This window comes from Mustela putorius, unplaced genomic scaffold (genome assembly GCF_011764305.1).
Source record: "Mustela putorius furo isolate JIRA1106 unplaced genomic scaffold, ASM1176430v1.1 tig00003863_pilon_pilon_pilon, whole genome shotgun sequence".
Taxonomy (NCBI): Eukaryota; Metazoa; Chordata; class Mammalia; order Carnivora; family Mustelidae; genus Mustela; species Mustela putorius.
In genome coordinates this window covers 17,416,346-17,434,884 of record NW_025422015.1, presented here as the reverse complement: position 1 = coordinate 17,434,884, position 18,539 = coordinate 17,416,346, and the positions used below count along the sequence as shown (strand labels likewise).

The 18,539-nt window shown below is 39.8% G+C and overlaps 1 protein-coding gene across 1 annotated transcript in view; it reads left to right on the top strand.

Annotated features, from left to right (window-relative positions):
• Positions 1-17,586: 17,586 nt before the first annotated feature.
• The window catches only part of PEX7 (peroxisomal biogenesis factor 7), an 88,806-nt gene continuing 87,853 nt past the window's right edge, over positions 17,587-18,539 (top strand). Inside the window, exon 1 of the mRNA XM_004740285.3 lies at positions 17,587-17,822. Coding sequence (XP_004740342.1) covers positions 17,693-17,822 — 130 coding nt within the window. The 5' untranslated portion in view covers positions 17,587-17,692. The remainder of the gene's footprint in view (positions 17,823-18,539) is intronic.

The following is an 18,539-nucleotide window of genomic DNA, read 5'->3' as shown; positions in this document are numbered from 1 at the left end:
CACCTTCTTGCTGCATCCTCACATGGCCTTTCCTCTGTGACTGCACAAGAAGGAGAGTGTCTGGTGTCTCTTCTTTTTTTTTTTTTTTTTTTAAGAATTTATTTATTTATTTGGCAGAGAGAGAAACAGCAAGAGAGGGAACACAAGCATGGGGAATGGGGAAAGGAGAAGCAGGCTTCCCGCCGAGCAGGGAGCCTGATGTGGGCTCCATCCCAGGACCCGGGTATCATGACCTGAGCTGAAGGCAGATGCTTAATGACTGAGCCACCCAGGTGCCCCTCTTCCTCTTCTTATAAGAACTCCAATGGCCACAACTGTGGAAAGAGCCAAGATGCCCTTCAACAGACGAATGGATAAAGAAGATATGGTCCATACATAAAATGGAATATTATGTCTCCATCAGAAAGGATGAATATCTAACTTTTGTATCAACATGGATGGAACTGGAAGAGATTATGCTGAGTGAAATAAGTCAAGCAGAGGAAGTCAATTATCATATGGACTCACTTACTTGTGGAGCATAAGGAATAACATGGAGGACATTAGGAGAAGGAAAGGAAAAGTGAATTGGGGGAAATCGGAGGGGGAGATGAAGCATGAGAGACTGTGGACTCTGAGAAACAAACTAAGGGTTTTAGAGGGGAGGGGGGTTGGGGGATGGGTGAACTTGGCGGTGGGTATTAAGGTGGGCAGGCATTGCATGGAGCACTGGGTGTGGTGCATAAACAATGAATCTTGGAACACTGAAAAAATAAAATTAAATAAATTAAAAAAAATAAAAAAGAACTCTAGTCTAACTGGATTTGGCCTCACCTTTGTGACTTCATTTAACCTTAATTACTCCCTAAAGGCTCTATCTCCAAGGTTGGGGCTTCAACATATAAATTCAGGGATGAAAGAACACCATTCACACATAGTAACATGAAGCACAATGTTCTACAGTCCTGTCTTGATCATTGTGGTGACACAGGTGATAAGCTACATATGCTATACGTCATTTTAAAGTCTCACATAGCTTCCTTATTTGGGACCTAACTTATTCAAATCGTATAGCTCAGCTGACAATAAGACTGGGTAATGTCTCCAAGCTCTTTGATTTCCCTCATTTAACTGCCTAAGAATGAAAAGAAAAACTTCCTTTCAAAGGGTACACATTTAGTTCAACACTCACTCTCCAGTATTTATTTCTTCAGAGTAGAAGTCTGCTACAAACAACATAGACAATTATAATTAAGAATGACAATAAAAACACAACTTTGGGAGGGGCAGAGTCAAGATGGCGGAGAAGTAGCAGGTTGAGACTACTTCAGCTAGCCGGAGATCAGCTGGATAGCTTATCTAAAGATTGCAAACACCTGAAAATCCATCGGCAGATCGAAGAGAAGAAGAACAGCAATTCTGGAAACAGAAAAACAACCACTTTCTGAAAGGTAGGACCGGCGAAGAAGTGAATCCAAAGCGACGGGAAGATAGATCCCGGGGGGAGGGGCCGGCTCCCGGCAAGCGGCAGAGCAACGGCCGCACAAAATCAGGACTTTTAAAAGTCTGTTCCGCTGAGGGACATCGCTCCAGAGGCTAAACCGGGGTGAAGCCCACGCGGGGTCAGCGTGGCCTCAGGTCCCGCAGGGTCACAGAAGGATCGGGGGTGTCTGAGTGTCGCAGAGCTTGCGGGTATTGGAACGGGAAAGTCGGCTACAGAGACAGAGCCGACAGTAAGCTCGCAGCTTGGGGTGACCTTGAACCGGTCGCAGGCTCGGTGAGCTCGGAGCGCGGCCGGAGGTCAGGCAGACGGGAGTAACTGGCGCTGTTCTCTGAGGGCACACTGAGGAGTGGGGCCCTGGGCTCTTGGCTCCTCCGGGCCGGAGACCAGGAGGCCGCCATTTGTATTCCCGTCCTCTGGAACTCTATGGAAAGCGCTCAGGGAACAAAAGCTCCTGAAAGCAAACCCGAGCGGACTACTCACCCCGGCCCCTGCTAAGGGTGGTGCAATTCCGCCTGGGGCAAAGATACTTGAGAATCACTACAACAGGCCCCTCCCCCAGAAGATCAACAAGAAATCCAGCCCAGACCAAGTTCACCTACCAAGGAGTGCGATTTCAATACCAAGGAGAGCAGCAGAATTCCAGAGGAGGAGAAAGCAAAGCACAGAACTCATGGCTTTCTCCCTGTGATTTTTTTTAGTCTTGCAGTTAATTTAATTTTTTTCTTTTTCATTTTTCGTTTTTTTTTCTCGCCTTCTGGTAAAATTTTTTTTTAAACTTTTACCTTTTTCTTTTTTAACGTTTTTTAACTAGTTTATCCAATATATATATATTTTCTTTTTTATATTTTTCTTATTTGTTTTCTTTTTTTAAAATTCTTTTCTTTTCTTTTTTTCTTTTTTCTTTTTTTTCTCTTTCTTCCTTTTTGAACCTCTTTTTATCCCCTTTCTACTCCCTCACGATTTGGGATCTCTTCTAATTTGGTTAAAGCATATTTTCCTGGGGTGGTTGCCACCCTTTTAGTATTTTACTTGCTCCTTCATATACTCTTATCTGGACAAAATGACAAGACGGAAAAATTCAACACAAAAAAAGAACAAGAGGCAGTACCGAAGGCTAGGGACCTAATCAATACAGACATTGGTAATATGTCAGATCTAGAGTTCAGAATGACAATTCTCAAGGTTCTAGCCGGGCTCGAAAAAGGCATGGAAGATATTAGAGAAACCCTCTCGAGAGATATAAAAGCCTTTACTGGAGAAATAAAAGAACTAAAATCTAACCAAGTTGAAATCAAAAAAGCTATTAATGAGGTACAATAAAAAATGGAGGCTCTCACTGCTAGGATAAATGAGGCAGAAGAATTAGTGATCTAGAAGATCAAATGACAGAGAATAAAGAAGCTGATGAGCAAAAGAGGGACAAAGAGCTACTGGACCACGAGGGGAGAATTTGAGAGATAAGTGACACCATAAGACGAAACAACATTAGAATAATTGGGATTCCAGAAGAAGAAGAAAGAGAGAGGGGGGCAGAAGGTATACTGGAGAGAATTATTGGGAGAATTTCCCCAATATGGCAAAGGGAACGAGCATCAAAATTCAGAAGGTTCAGAGAACGCCCCTCAAAATCAATAAGAATAGGCCCACACCCCGTCACCTAATAGTGAAATTTACAAGTCTCAGTGACAAAGAGAAAATCCTGAAAGCAGCCCGGGAAAAGAAGTCTGTAATATACAATGGTAAAAATATTAGATTGGCAGCTGACTTATCCACAGAGACCTGGCAGGCCAGAAAGAGCTGGCATGATATTTTCAGAGCACTAAACGAGAAAAACATGCAGCCAAGAATACTATATCCAGCTAGGCTCTCATTGAAAATAGAAGGAGAGATTAAAAGCTTCCAGGACAAAGAAAAACTGAAAGAATTTGCAAACACCAAACCAGCTCTATAGGAAATATTGAAAGGGGTCCTCTAAGCAAAGAGAGAGCCTACAAGTGGTAGATCAGAAAGGAACAGAGATCATATACAGTAACAGTCACCTTACAGGCAATGCAATGGCACTAAATTCATATCTCTCAATAGTTATCCTGAATGTTAATGGGCTAAATGCCCCTGTCAAAAGACACAGGGTATCAGAATGGATAAAAAAACAAAACCCATCTATATGTTGCCTCCAAGAAACTCATTTTAAGCCTGAAGACACCTCCAGATTTAAAGTGAGGGGGTAGAAAAGAATTTACCATGCTAATGGACATCAGAAGAAAGCAGGAGTGGCAATCCTTATATTAGATCAATTAGATTTTAAGCCAAAGACTATAATAAGAGATGAGGAAGGACACTATATCATACTCAAAGGGTCTGTCCAACAAGATTTAACAATTTAAAATATCTATGCCCCCAACGTGGGAGCAGCCAACTATATAAACCAATTAATAATAAAATCAAAGAAACACATCAACAATAATACAATAATAGTAGGGGACTTTAACACTCCCCTCACTGAAATGGACAGATCATCCAACCAAAAGATCAGCAAGGAAATAAAGGCCTTAAACGACACACTGGACCAGATGGACATCACAGATATATTCAGAACATTTCATCCCAAAGCAATAGAATACACATTCTTCTCTAGTGCACATTGAACATTCTCCAGAATAGATCACATCCTTGGTCCTAAATCAGGTCTCAACTGGTATCAAAAGATTGGGATCATTCCCTGCATATTTTCAGACCACAATGCTCTAAAGCTAGAACTCAACCACAAAAGGAAGTTTGAAAAGAACCCAAATACATGGAGACTAAACAGCATCCTTCTAAAGAATGAATGAGTCAACTGGGAAATTAAAGAAGAATTGAAAAAAATCATGGAAACAAATGATAATGAAAACACAGCGGTTCAAAATCTGTGTGACACAACAAAGGCAGTCCTGAGAGGAAAATATATAGCGGTACAAGCCTTTCTCAAAAAACAAGAAAGGTCTCAGGTACACAACCTAACCCTACACCTAAAAGAGCTGGAGAAAGAAGAAGAAAGAAATCCTAAGCCAAGCAGGAGAAGAGAAATCATAAAGATCAGAGCAGAAATCAATGAAATAGAAACCAAAAAGACAATAGAGCAAATCAACGAAACTAGGAGCTGGTTCTTTGAAAGAATTAATAAAATTGATAAACCCCTGGCCAGACTTATCAAAAAGAAAAGAGAAAGGACCCAAATAAATAAAATCATTATTAAAGAGGAGGGATCACAACTAACACCAAAGAAATACAAACTGTTATAAGAACATACTAGAGCAACTCTACGCCAACAAATTTGACAATCTGGAAGAAATGGATGCAATCCTAGAAACATATAAACTACCACAACTGAACCAGGAAGAAGTAGAAAGCCTGAACAGACCCATAACCAGTAAGGAGATTGAAACAGTCATTAAAAATCTCCAAACAAACAAAAGCCCAGGGCCAGACGGCTTCCCGGGGGAATTCTACCAAACATTTAAAGAAGAACTAATTTCTATTCTCCTGAAACTGTTCCAAAAAATAGAAATGGAAGGAAAACTTCCAAACTCATTTTATGAGGCCAGCATCACCTTGATCCCAAAACCAGACAAGGATCCCATCAAAAAAGAGAGCTATAGACCAATACCCTTGATGAACACAGATGCGAAAATACTCAACAAAATACTAGCCAATAGGATTCAACAGTACATTAAAAGGATTATTCACCACGACCAAGTGGGATTTATTCCAGGGCTGCAAGGTTGGTTCAACATCCGCAAATCAGTCAATGTGATACAACACATCAATAAAAGAAAGAACAAGAACCATATGATACTCTCAATAGATGCTGAAAAAGCATTTGACAAAGTACAGCATCCCTTCCTGATCAAAACTCTTCAAAGTGTAGGGATAGAGGGCACATACCTCAATATCATCAAAGCCATCTATGAAAAACCCACCGCAAATATCATTCTCAATGGAGAAAAAGCACAGATTCTCAATGAGAAAAACTGAAAGCTTTTCCGCTAAGGTCAGGAACACGGCAGGGATGTCCATTATCACCACTGCTATTCAACATAGTACTAGAGGTCCTAGCCTCAGCAATCAGACAACAAAAGGAAATTAAAGGCATCCAAATCGGCAAAGAAGAAGTCAAATTATCACTCTTCGCAGATGATATGATACTATATGTGGAAAACCCAAAAGACTGCACTCCAAAACTGCTAGAACTTATACAGGAATTCAGTAAAGTGTCAGGATATAAAATCAATGCACAGAAATCAGTTGCATTTCTCTACACCAACAGCAAGACAGAAGAAAGAGAAATCAAGGAGTCAATCCCATTTACAATTGCATCCAAAACCATAAGATACCTAGGAATAAACCTAACCAAAGAGACACAGAATCTATACTCAGAAAACTATAAAGCTCATGAAAGAAATTGAGGAAGACACAAAGAAATGGAAAAATGTTCCATGCTCCTGGATTGGAAGAATAAATATTGTGAAAATATCTATGATACCTAAAGCAATCTACACATTTAATGCAATTCCTATCAAAGTACCATCCATCTTTTTCAAAGAAATGGAACAAATAGTTCTAAAATTTATATGGAACCAGAAAAGACCTCGAATAGCCAAAGGGATATTGAAAAAGAAAGCCAACGTTGGTGGCATCACAATTCCAGACTTCAAGCTCTATTACAAAGCTGTCATCATCAAGACAGCATGGTACTGGCACAAAAACAGACACATAGATCAATGGAACAGAATAGAGAGCCCAGAAATAGACCCTCAACTCTACAGTCAACTAATCTTCGACAAAGCAGGAAAGAATGTCCAATGGAAAAAAGACAGCCTCTTCAATAAATGGTGCTGGGAAAATTGGACAGCCACATGCAGAAAAATGAAATTGGACCATTTCCTTACACCACACGCAAAAATAGACTCAAAATGGATGAAGGACCTCAATGTGTGAAAGGAATCCATCAAAATCCTTGAGGAGAACACAGTCAGCAACCTCTTCGACCTCAGCCGCAGCAACATCTTCCTAGGAACAATGCCAAAGGCAAGGGAAGCAAGGGCAAAAATGAACTATTGGGATTTCATCAAGATCAAAAGCTTTTGCACAGCAAAGGAAACAGTTAACAAAATCAAAAGACAACTGACAGAATGGGAGAAGATATTTGCAAATGACATATCAGATAAAGGAGTAGTGTCCAGAATCTATAAAGAACTTAGCAAACTCAACACCCAAAGAACAAATAATCCAATCAAGAAATGGGCAGAGGACATGAACAGACATTTCTGCAAAGAAGACATCCAGATGGCCAACAGACACATGAAAAAGTGCTTCATATCACTTGGCATCAGGGAAATACAAATCAAAGCCATAATGAGATATCACCTCACACCAGTTAGAATGGCTAAAATAAACAAGTCAGGAAATGACAGATGCTGGCGAGGATGCGGAGAAAGGGGAACCCTCCTACACTGTTGGTGGGAATGCAAGGTGGTGCAGCCACTCTGGAAAACAGCATGGAGGTTCCTCAAAATGTTGAAAATAGAACTGCCCTATGACCCAGCAATAGCACTAGTGGGTATTTACCCTAAAGATACAAACGTAGTGATCCAAAGGGGCACGTGCACCCGAATGTTTATAGCAGCAATGTCCACAATAGCCAAACTATGGAAAGAACCTAGATGTCCATCAACAGATGAATGGATCAAGAAGATGTGGTATATATACACAATGGAATACTATGCAGCCATCAAAAGAAATGAAATCTTGCCATTTGCGACAACATGGATGGAACTAGAGCGTATCATGCTTAGCGAAATAAGTCAAGCAGAGAAAGACAACTATCATATGATCTCCCTGATATGAGGAAGTGGTGATGCAACATGGGGGCTTAAGGGGGTAGGAGAAGAATTGATGAAACAAGATGGGATTGGGAGGGAGACAAACCATAAGTGACTCTTAATCTCACAAAACAAACTGAGGGTTGCTGGGGGGAGGGGGTTTGGGAGAAGGCGGTGGGATTATGGACATTGGGGAGGGTATGTGCTTTGGTGAGTGCTGTGAAGTGTGTAAACCTGGTGATTCACAGACTTGTACCCCTGGGGATAAAAATATATGTTTATAAAAAATAAAAAATAAAAAAAAATGTTGCACCAGCAAAAAAAATAAAAAATAAAAATAAAATAAAAACACAACTTTGTCTTTCTATTTTAGGCATTTAATCTTTTTTTTTTTCTATAAACCAACAGAGGAAGAAATCTAAACTTCACTGAACTTACTCTGTGCCTGGCATAATCCTAGGTCCTCTGCATAATTTGCTCAGTAAATCCTCACAGCAGCCCTAAACACTATTATTATATCCACTTACAGAGAAGGAAATGAAATTAAAGATAACTTGACCATAGTTGTACTCATAGTCAGTAATGAAGCCTGGATTTCAATCGTCATCTTCTTAGTTCCAAAGCCAATTCTCGGCAATATTATTTTGGGTAAAGCTCAATATATGTAATTTCCAGGAGATTAAGAATCCTGTGTATTGTTAAAAAGCTTGAGACAGAAGTATGTGTAGATATGGAATAATCTCCAAGATACAGTGTGGGAAGTTTTAACTGGTGGTTGTATATGGTATAAACTCACAAAGTAAAAAAATACATTTATAGTGACTAATAAGTCTTGATTCTCTCTTGTCTCTTGGTGCCTCCATTTTTCTTCCCAATGGCAACCACTATTACCAGTCTCCTTGTATTTCTATCTAGAGACATTCTATGAATTTATAAGCAGGATATATACACTTATACACATAGTTTAAAAACACAAATGGTGGCTAATTCTAAGCATTGTCCTGCACTTTGCTTTCTTTACAGTATGCAATATATTCTCTCTGAGGAAGGGAACTGAAAAAATTAGAGGGTCTGGAGTCAGAAGGAGACTTATGTATACAGAAGGAGACTTACCTATACAGAACTGGATACAGTATCCAGTATACAGACTCACTGTATACTCTGAATAATTTTTAACCATGGGCGTGTGTTAATTTTTTTCTATTATAATGCATAAATGCGAGAAAACTACTGCATATTCTTAGTCTTTGGATAAAGATCTTATCGTCAAGTGCTAATATATTAAAGAAAATCAACCCAATGTCCTTGATTTCTCTTTTGATATTGTGACACCATTAACTTTTTTGTGGAGCATGATTTTTAGCAACATTTATTTTCTGAATTCAGCTTTGGATTGGACTCTGAAGCAAACATTACTGTTGTTAGTGAAATATAGAATCCAGGTTTTGGGATAAAGCTTGGCCACCCTCTGGTGGTTTTAGTTTGAATAAAAATAGCCTTCAACTATAATCACTTTTCTTTATAGCAAGTCTTGGAGTCCTAATATTAAGAGATAAAAAGGACAGAATCCACCATACTTATTTTAGAGTTGAGAAAATAGAGTACCAAAAGGGAAAGCAATTGCCTCAAAAAACAAAGCAGAGTCCTGACATTCAGTTCATTGCTTTCTTCATTAAAAAAAAATAATAATAATTCTCTTATAAATATCTTATTCACTGAGTTTGTCACAAAAAGGATATGCTGTGTATCATCCTCAGAAGGGCAAAAATAAGAAAAGCAATTACAGTTCTTACAAACTATATTAGATGCAAGCTCTTTTCAAATTTGGAAGTTAAATTTTAGACATGAGTGAGAATTTCTGGAAGAAGTCAACCCTAAGGGGAAATCTGAAAGAGGACACAGAGTTAGCTTATGGGATAAGGAGGTAAAGATTCTTCCTGCGTAGGGGGAAAAGTCAGTGGGTGTAGGGAACAAAAGAATCTTTCAGAAGAAATCCATAGGCAATCCATGTTAGTGGAATGGGGGAGGGGAGATTTCATTTTCCTTTTTAGCTTCTTGTAAGTTTTCTCTTTGAAGGGTAGTGGAGAATAAAACTGAATTCTAACACTTTTCAACTTACTTAAGAACATTAATTGCCCTTAAAGTTTGTTTTTTATGCACCAGACTTTTTAAAAAGTAAGACTATTTTTTTTAAAGAGCAGTTTTAGGTTTGCAGAGAAATTAAGGGAAAGATACAAGAGATTTCCCATATATCCCCTGTCCTCACACATGCATAGCCTCCCCCATTATCAACATCCTCCACCAGAGTGGTACATTTGTTACAATTGGTAAACCTACATTGATACATAGTCATCAGCCAAAGTTCATAACTTACATTAGGATTTACTCTTGAAGTTGTACATTCTATAGGTTTAGACAAATGTATAAATGATATGTGTCCATCCCTATGGTATCATACAGAATATTTTCACTGTCCTAAAGATTCTCTGTGCTCTGCCTGTTTATCTCTCCCAATTCTCACCATGCCCCCCTCCCCCATGCAACCCCAGGCAACCACTGGTCTTTACTGTCTTCATAATTTTGCCTTTTCCAGAATGTCAGATAGTTGAAATCACATAGTATGGAGCCTTTTCAGATTGTCCTCTGTCACTTGGTAATACGCATTTAAGCTCCTTCCATGTCTTTCATGGCTTGATAGCTCTTTTCTTTCTAGCGCTAAATTATATTCCATTGTTCGGATGTACCACAGTTTATCCACTCACCTACTGAAGGACAACCTGCTTCCACATTCCATCAGTTATAAATAAAGCTGCTATAAACATCCATGTGCAGGTTTTTTTGTGAACCTAAGTTTTCAGCTCTGGTGGATAAATACCAAGAAACATAATTCCTGCATCCTATGGTGAGGGTTCTGTTTGGTTTTGTAAGAAAGCACCAAACTGTCTTGCAAAGTGGCTGTGCCATTCACAGTCCCACTGGCAATTAATGAGCGTTCCTGGTGTTCCATATATTCTCACCAGCATTTGGGGTGTTGGTGTTCCAGATTTTGGCCATTTTCATAGGTATATAATGATATTCCAGTTTTCCTAAATAATTCTCTCAGTCATGTGCCTTCTCGATCCCTCACTATTCTACTGGCCCTTCTTAGGAAGCTCTATTTATGAGGAAACTGAGACTCAGAAATAAACTATTTGCTGAAAATCATACAGCCAACATCATCAGAGATGAAATTTCTATTCATCATTATTTAAAATGAATTGACTTACAGTGTAGTGACTTCTTTTTTATTGTGAATAATATAAAGAAGGAAGGAAGAAAGGAAGGAAAGAGAGAGACTCAAACTACACAATAGCAAGTGCAAAGAGCCTCAGGCTGGAGACTATTTGGGGTGTTTGAGGAACAAAGAAATAAAGAAAAGCAAACAAAAGAAACCCCAAACCAACCAACCAAACAAAAAAACCCGTACTACAAAACATCAAGGATCTCAGATACTCTGAGAAGAATGCCAGACAACTTCGAAGATTTCATTTTTCAGATGAAAGCATGCCTGCCTTTTTGACCAAAAGGATTGAACAGGTTTGAAGGAAACCAGTATATTGTTCTTTTTCTTAGTTAATAAAAATGAAATGATAGATTTGGAGGGGGGGGGACAGACGGAGAGAGGGAGAGATTCAATCTCAAGCTTGCTCCATGTCCAGCATGTGAGCCTGACATGGGGCTTGATCTCACCACTCTGAGATCATATCTGAGCTGAAATCAAGAGCTGGACACTTTCCCGACTGTGCCACCCAGGGCCCCTGAAAGGGCAAGTTTGCAGAATATGCTGTCTTCCAGAGCTAAGAAATCCGAGGCACATAATGAGCATGCTAGATTTTTAACGTCTGATGCTCAGATTTAAGACAATCATACACATTCCCTGAATACTTGACAAATTGTTTCTCTGTCTAAACTTTTCTTTCTTAAGAATATATAAACAACACATACGGTCCAGAGAAATAGCTTGGTCCTGTACTATGTTTGTCCAAATGTAAAATGTATGTAGTGACCAAAGTTTATGCTTATCATAAATGGTAAGATTTATGAATTGCTGAGTGAAACTTACCAAGAATCCTGGAAATGAATGATTCTGTTTTGACTGATTTCTCCCTGAGGTCAGTTCTAGGTCACTGTAGTCAGAGTCTTTATGCTGCTTAGTCATGATGGGAATTATAGTTGACCTGGATTTCCCCAATGTGTTTCCACTTGATTAGCTCTGAAATATAAAGTGCATGAGTTCTGTTTCATTCTGACTTAAGTAGCAAGAAACTTCTGCTCTTTTTCCCAAACATACATCCTCAAATTTATAGAAGTCAGAAGCAACAGAATCATACAACAGGTGTTTCGGGCATATGGTTCTCTGACAGGGGCTCTGTGGGCACTGGTATAAGAAGTTTTCACAGGCTTCCAGGTACTACTTAACAAATTAGAGCCCTTTCCTACTAATTCAAACTAATTGGACAAGAACAATCTGAATTAGCAAAAGCTTTAGTCATATACTTCAGATGACCTTTCAATTATAAAAATTTTAAACTTATAGGAATATTACAAGATACATATAATTCCCGTATATCATTTATCCAGATTCCCAAATTCTCAACATTTTCACCATTTTTGCTTATGATTCTATTTGTGCATGCCCATATTCCTTATTTTTTTCTGAACCATTTGAAGGGTTATCCTTTTATAATTCCCTTTATCTCTTCTTATTTCTTACGTATTTCCTAAGAATAGAGGAATTTTCTTACATAACCACAGTATAGTCATCAAATTTGAGACATTTAAAATGATGCAATATTTTTGTCTAATGAACCATTCATATGTTTTCAATTATCCCAATAAGGTGTGTATGACAGAGAGCAACTCTATGCCTTAGTCCATTTGGGCTTGCTAAACTGCTGCTGCAGACCCTTAAAGATCAACCCATACAAAACCTATGAACCTTTTCAGATGTTTACCTTCATGAGCTCCAGAAATGCTATACTTTCATAAGCTATCAGAAATTAACATCAACACCAAAGAACAAGTGTTAGCACCTTGGGTGCCTATACTTTCAGCCTAAAAACAAACCTGAAGAGTTGGAGCTTTAGGCTGGCCTCTCTGCAGATTAATCAGTGTGCAGTTCCAGTTTGGCTTTGGAAATGTTTGGGATACTTTATCTCACCCTCTTAGAGTCTTCAAGGCCTCCTCGCTAGACATGATTCATGTAGCCGAAACTCTTCCTCTGTACAAAACTCTAGGGAAAGTAGAACTGAGAAATAAAGGGAAAATTGAGATCAAACCCCAGCATTCTCCTCCGTGTTCTTTGTTGTGTGGCCTATTTGCATTTAAAAGAGGAATCTTCAAGTAGTTAATTAAAAAACTCACAGGGAATAAATTTCTAGTCCTGGAATTTCAGGCGGTTCTTAACAAACAGAAAATCACATCAGGTTATTGGGGCAGGAGGGGTAGGGGTGCAGGTAGGGGCAAGTTTGATTAGGAAGGAGCACAGGGGAACTCTTCTGAGGTTGATCGAAATTTCTGTCTTGATAGGGAGGTACATGCACTTGTCAAACGATGGAATTGTACCCTTCAGATCTCCAATAAATAAGCCTTTAGTAATGTGGTGGTAAGGTGTGGGGGCAGGGGAGCCACTCTCTGTTCCCACAATTAGGTCTCAGTCTTTTACTGAGCCTTGCTTGTACATTTCGAGTGTGAACTTCCCAAGTGTTTCTCAGTTTTTGTTTTTGTTTTTTGCTTTTGTTTTTCTCTCTGTTAAGCTAGGACAGGATGTCTAGAATGGGCTAAAGTTGGCTATTTCTCTTCCTTCAGGTCAGTTAGGCTCTAGTTAACTAGTTTTCTCTGAGGGGCAGGCCTTGTTAAGAACCGAGTGTTCTGGCAAGTTCCAAAATGGTTCCCCCGACCTCAACCACCGCACTCTCTGCCAGAAGCAGGGGGTGATTTTTCTCTGATATTTGCTGTGGGAACCTGGTTGGCTTCATGGAAGTAACTCTCATATTTTGGGTCCCCCCTCTGATGGGGTCTCCTTAGAGATTTTAACTCTTAGACTTCTCTGCACTGAGCCTCCAGTAATTTATGAATTCTAGTCTGTGTTTTCTTACATAGGCACTGGGTTCTGTGCAAGTCTCCACTACTGAATTTTGGCTCTGGTAAGCCATGACTTGCTGCATTCACCTGTCTGACTCTCCAGTCAAGAGGGTAGAGGTTTGCTATGTGTCCTCCTGTCAAAGATCTAAGAAGAGTTGTTAATTTACAGCTGTTTACTTGTTATGAGGACAGAGTAGTGACTTCCAGTCTCCTTATGTACAAAATCAGAAACCAGGAGTATAGGTTTAAAAAAAAAAGCCACACATTTTTATTTTAAATGATTACATATTTACAGAAAGGTTGGAAAAACAATTCAAAGTAATCCTGTATAAACTTCATGTAGATTCCCAAATATGAGCATTTTATCACCTTTGCTTTATCTATGTAACCATCTGTTTAAGTATCCATTTTTCTAATTTTTAAGTGCTTGAGACATAGTACATATTTCCTAAAAACAAGAACACAGTCTTACATAAACACAATACAGTGATCAGAATCAAGAATTTGGTATTGGTATAAAACTACTAACTAATCCACAGACTCTTTTCAATTTCTGCCAATTATCCCCTGCTGTCCTTTACAGCACAAGAAAAACATTTTCTAGTCCAGGATCTAATTCAGAATTGTGTGTTGCTTTAGTTGCGACGTCTCTTTAGTGTGCTTAAATAGGCAACAATTCTTCAGTCTTTCTTTACTTCAATATTTTTGAAGAGTATAGGCCAGTTATTTTGTAGGATGTCAGTGAGTTTGGGTTTGTCTGATGTTTCCTCATCATCTGCATTCCTCAGGTATACAGTGTTTTGGGCAGAAACATCACAAAAGTGATGTTGTGCTCTTCCCAGTGCATCAGTCAGGAGGCACGTGATGTTATTTGAGCCATTATGGGTGATGTTGTATCACTTGGCCAAGGGTGGTGTTTGCTAGGTGTCTTCATTGTAAAGTTACCAAATTTCCTTTTTTAACTAATAAGAATCTAGTGGGGAGATACTTTGAGATTATGCAAACATCCTTTTTCTCTTCATACTTCCTCCCACTAGTTTTAACATCCATTGACGATTCTTGCTTAGAATAATTATTATGGTGATTGCCAAATGATTATCTTGTGATTTCTGTCATTTCTTCTACCTTTATCAATAGGAGCTCTACCATAAAGAAAAACTGCCTCCTCTCCTATTATTCTTTCCGGTCTTGGCTTCTTAGATTATTACTTTATTTAGTAAGTTATGATCTGTAATAAGCAATATTTTAACTGACCCATATATGCCCAGGAAAGGCCCCTTCCAGAGAGTTCCTGTAACCTTTCCACAGTCTTTATAATGTTTTCATGCACTTCCTTACTTTCTGGCAGAAGAAGGTTTTCTAGGCCTTGCCATTATGTTAACATCTTTAAATGACATTACAACTTTTCTTAAGTTTATAGGAATTTATTTAATTCTAACTAATGTTGAGGATTTCACTGTGCTTAAAGCACTAAATAAGATGGTCACACTTGGTGCTTCTTCCGCACACCCTTCCACGTGAAGTGGCTACTCCTAGAAGGAAAGTTTGGGGACTGGCTTATTAATTTCCTTTTTGTTTGCAGGTGCAGACACTCATGGATGACTAGCTGTCTGGGTCTCTTGTCTTCTCTGTGACTGTGAGTTTAAAGAACTTGAGGGCTCCCACTCTGTGTTTATTTGGTCAAGGTGATGTAGTTTAAATTGGAATGTAAATGGTCTGTGTCTAATAAAGTAAGTGACTGCAGCCACGACGTTGACACTGATTCAGAAGCTCACAAGCCATCTTGGGCCACTTTCAAAAACACAAAATATGGGAGATGAGAGTGAAGTGACATCAACCATCTTGGGGTCTCAGGTTCCCACAAGGGCAAAAGTCATGAAAATAATGAAACAAATACACTAGAGGGTATGTGTCGTACACAAACCCTCCTAATTCAAGCTGTATTTCTGAACAAAGTGATTAATTATAATAGGATCCATCTGTGTGTCTCCCCTATATGTCCCGAACTCCTCTTCCTCTGATAACTTTTACATATGCATGTTTTCCTCAAGGTTCTATTTTTGGCCATTTTCTCTTTTCAAAAAAACTCTTTTCCTGAGTGAGGACAATTCTCTCCATGACTTATTTTTCTTCTACATGCAAATAGAACTCTTGCCTTAGTCTCTGACTGCAATGTCCAATAGTCCATAAGAAATTCACATTCAATGTGTTAAAACTGGAGCTCATTTTCTTTCCATACCTGCTTCTCCTCCCATGGTCCTTATTTCAGTGAAGAGTCCTTCACTGAAGGACTCACACACCAAAGTCAGAAATTTGGAAATCATTTTGACACCTCCCTGTTCCTTGTGTATAATTTATTTTAAGTTACTGCCTTAAAATCTCATCTGACTCTACTTTTCACTCCCCTTACTATAATCTTTTGTTTGAACAAATGATAAAGTCCTTTAACTGGCCTCCTCATCTCTGATCTCTGTCCTCCCAGTTAGTGTTGCCAGAAGATCTCTTATTATTTTTTAATTAAACCTTTTGTTTTGAGATTATTTTAAATTCACGTGCAGTTATAAGGAACAGTACAGTGAGTTCTGGTGTATCCTTCACTCGGTTTCCTCCAATGGTAATATATTGCAAAACTACAATATAATACTACAACCAGGGTATTAACATTGACATTCAATAGACAGAACTTTTTCATCACCCAAAGCAGTCCTCATATTATTCTTTTATGGCCAACCACTTACATTCATCTGTAACCCCTGGCAACCACTAATCTGTTCTCCATTTCTATAATGTCATTTCAAGAACATTATATAAATGAAATAATACAGTATGGAAGCTTGTGGGGTTGACGTTTGTTACTTAGAGTAATATTTTGGACATTTAACCAGGAAACTTTTTGACACAAAAGATCTTTTAGAATGAACATGTAATTTATCACATTGAAAACTCTGATGCTTCCCCATTGTTTAAATTCCAGTAGAAATCCAATTCCATTAGTATAGTTAGTATAGCATGCAAGACTCTTCATGATCCAGCCCCAGTACAATACTCTAGTCTCTTCACCCAAGTCTTCACCTTAGCCCTTCTCTATCTGGCTAGGCTGAGTCCTGGCAGCTACAGTCTCCTATGGATCATGTTCCTTCTTCCCTCCCTCCCTCTTTCTCTTTCTTTTTTTCTTTCTTTCCATCTCTTGCATTGCTCATGTTATTCTTGATCCTACAATTACTCCATCTCCTTGTCTGTTTAAAGAAAACCTCATCATTTACTCATCACAAACAAATACCTTCTTTCTGAAGCTGTTCTTTCAGCACTGACAACTTCCTTTTAAAAAATACCTGTATTTATTTCTAATAGCACCTACAGTATTTTGATCACAGTTAATTGTTGACAGGTTAGCCGATCTCCAGAGGACATCTTATTGCTTTTAAACCCCAAGTACCTAAAGCTTTTAAACCCTAAGTACCTAAAACTGTACTTGGTGTATAGTTAAGTTGACCCATATGACAAGGTTTTAGCAGGTTTCCCTGGCTTCATTATTAATTGCATTCTCTTTCACTCTCAACAGTGTCATATATGACAAATAAATTATATATAGTCACCTTCTTTATAGCACATGCTTGGTAAATGTTTCAATGAATGTATGAATGAACTTTAATTTTCCTTAGCCTCGCACCTGAGCATTAGTTACTATACAATATGCACAGTGAGAATTTTTAAAAAGTTAACTGCTTATGATCTCTTTTTTTCCTAAGCTTAACTCCCGCTTGACATTGCTTCAAGTTACCTTTGACAACACAGCACTCAATTGCCTTTTTGCTTGCTGCTTGGATTCAGAGTTGCTGTATCTTGTCTTACTTTGTAATCGTCAGAAACACTTCTTGATGCCAGTCTTCCGAAATCTCAATGAACTAATAAAAGCCAAAAAACTCCGCAGAGAAGGCTGATACACAAAAACAGAAGTTGTCAGAATCATCACCTAATCCTAGAATCACAGTTCAGGGTAGGTGGCGCCAATCGCTTTGTTTTGCCCCAAATAAAAATGGGCTCTGTCGGAGTCAATGCCCTTTCCTTTGCGGACCAATCGAAATCTATCATTCAGGGCTCCAGGTGACCTCACTTCCGCCTCGTCTTCCTGGGCCTCTCTACTTGGCGTGCCGGGACTGTCCGCTTCCGATCCGGAACGGCTGTGGCGGTCCCTGGGCGGCGAGGCCCGGAGGCGGCGGGCGGGATGAGCGGGGCGCCTGGTGGAGCGGTGCGGACGCTGCGGGTGCCCGGCCGCCACGGCTACGCGGCCGAGTTCTCCCCGTACCTGCCGGGTCGGCTTGCCTGCGCCGCAGCCCAGCACTACGGCATCGCGGGTGAGGCCGCGTCGCCGGGGCGGGGGCGGGTTCTCGTCGAGCCCCAGCTTCACGCTGCCGTCGGAAAATCACTTCCGACAGTAGACAGTGCTACAAATGAACACCAGGGGGAGCCTGGGAACGGGCCAGTTCCCGCTTCCTCCTTTGTCCACCGTGGGAAGTGGGTCTGGAGACCGAAGTCCATGGTTTTTTCCCAGTTACGGTGCGGAAGTAGCTCGTGGGAGGTGCCTCCTGGCTCGTGTCGTTATTACTTAGCGCACCGACTCCACCGCCACCTGATCCAATACCCTACTCCCACCTCCAGGCACAAGCCACTTGTAGGGAGTCGGCTTGGCGTTTGTGATCCCTCCTTGGAAAGCGACGGTCTGCAAGGTCACCCCTGCGGGCCCTCCCACTACCTGCTAATGAGTCCCCCATCCCCACAGTCTGCATCTCCAGGATGTTTGGGTGGCCCTCAGCGGACTCTTGGCTTCTAACAATTGATCCAAGTTCTGCCCCAACTTTTGTTGTCTCTGGAGCAATCCCCACAGTTGCAAGCAGTTGCTGGAGGTTCAAATTCATTGTCTCTTTTCAAGGGCTAGATTGAAAGGCGGGGTTCCATTCGTAAATTTGCAACTTTTAATTTGTATCCTAGCTGTTATTTACGCACTGAAGCTCCGTGCATAATGTCAGCCTTTGATAGGTTTTTTTGTTTTGTTTTGATCTTAACAGCTGAAA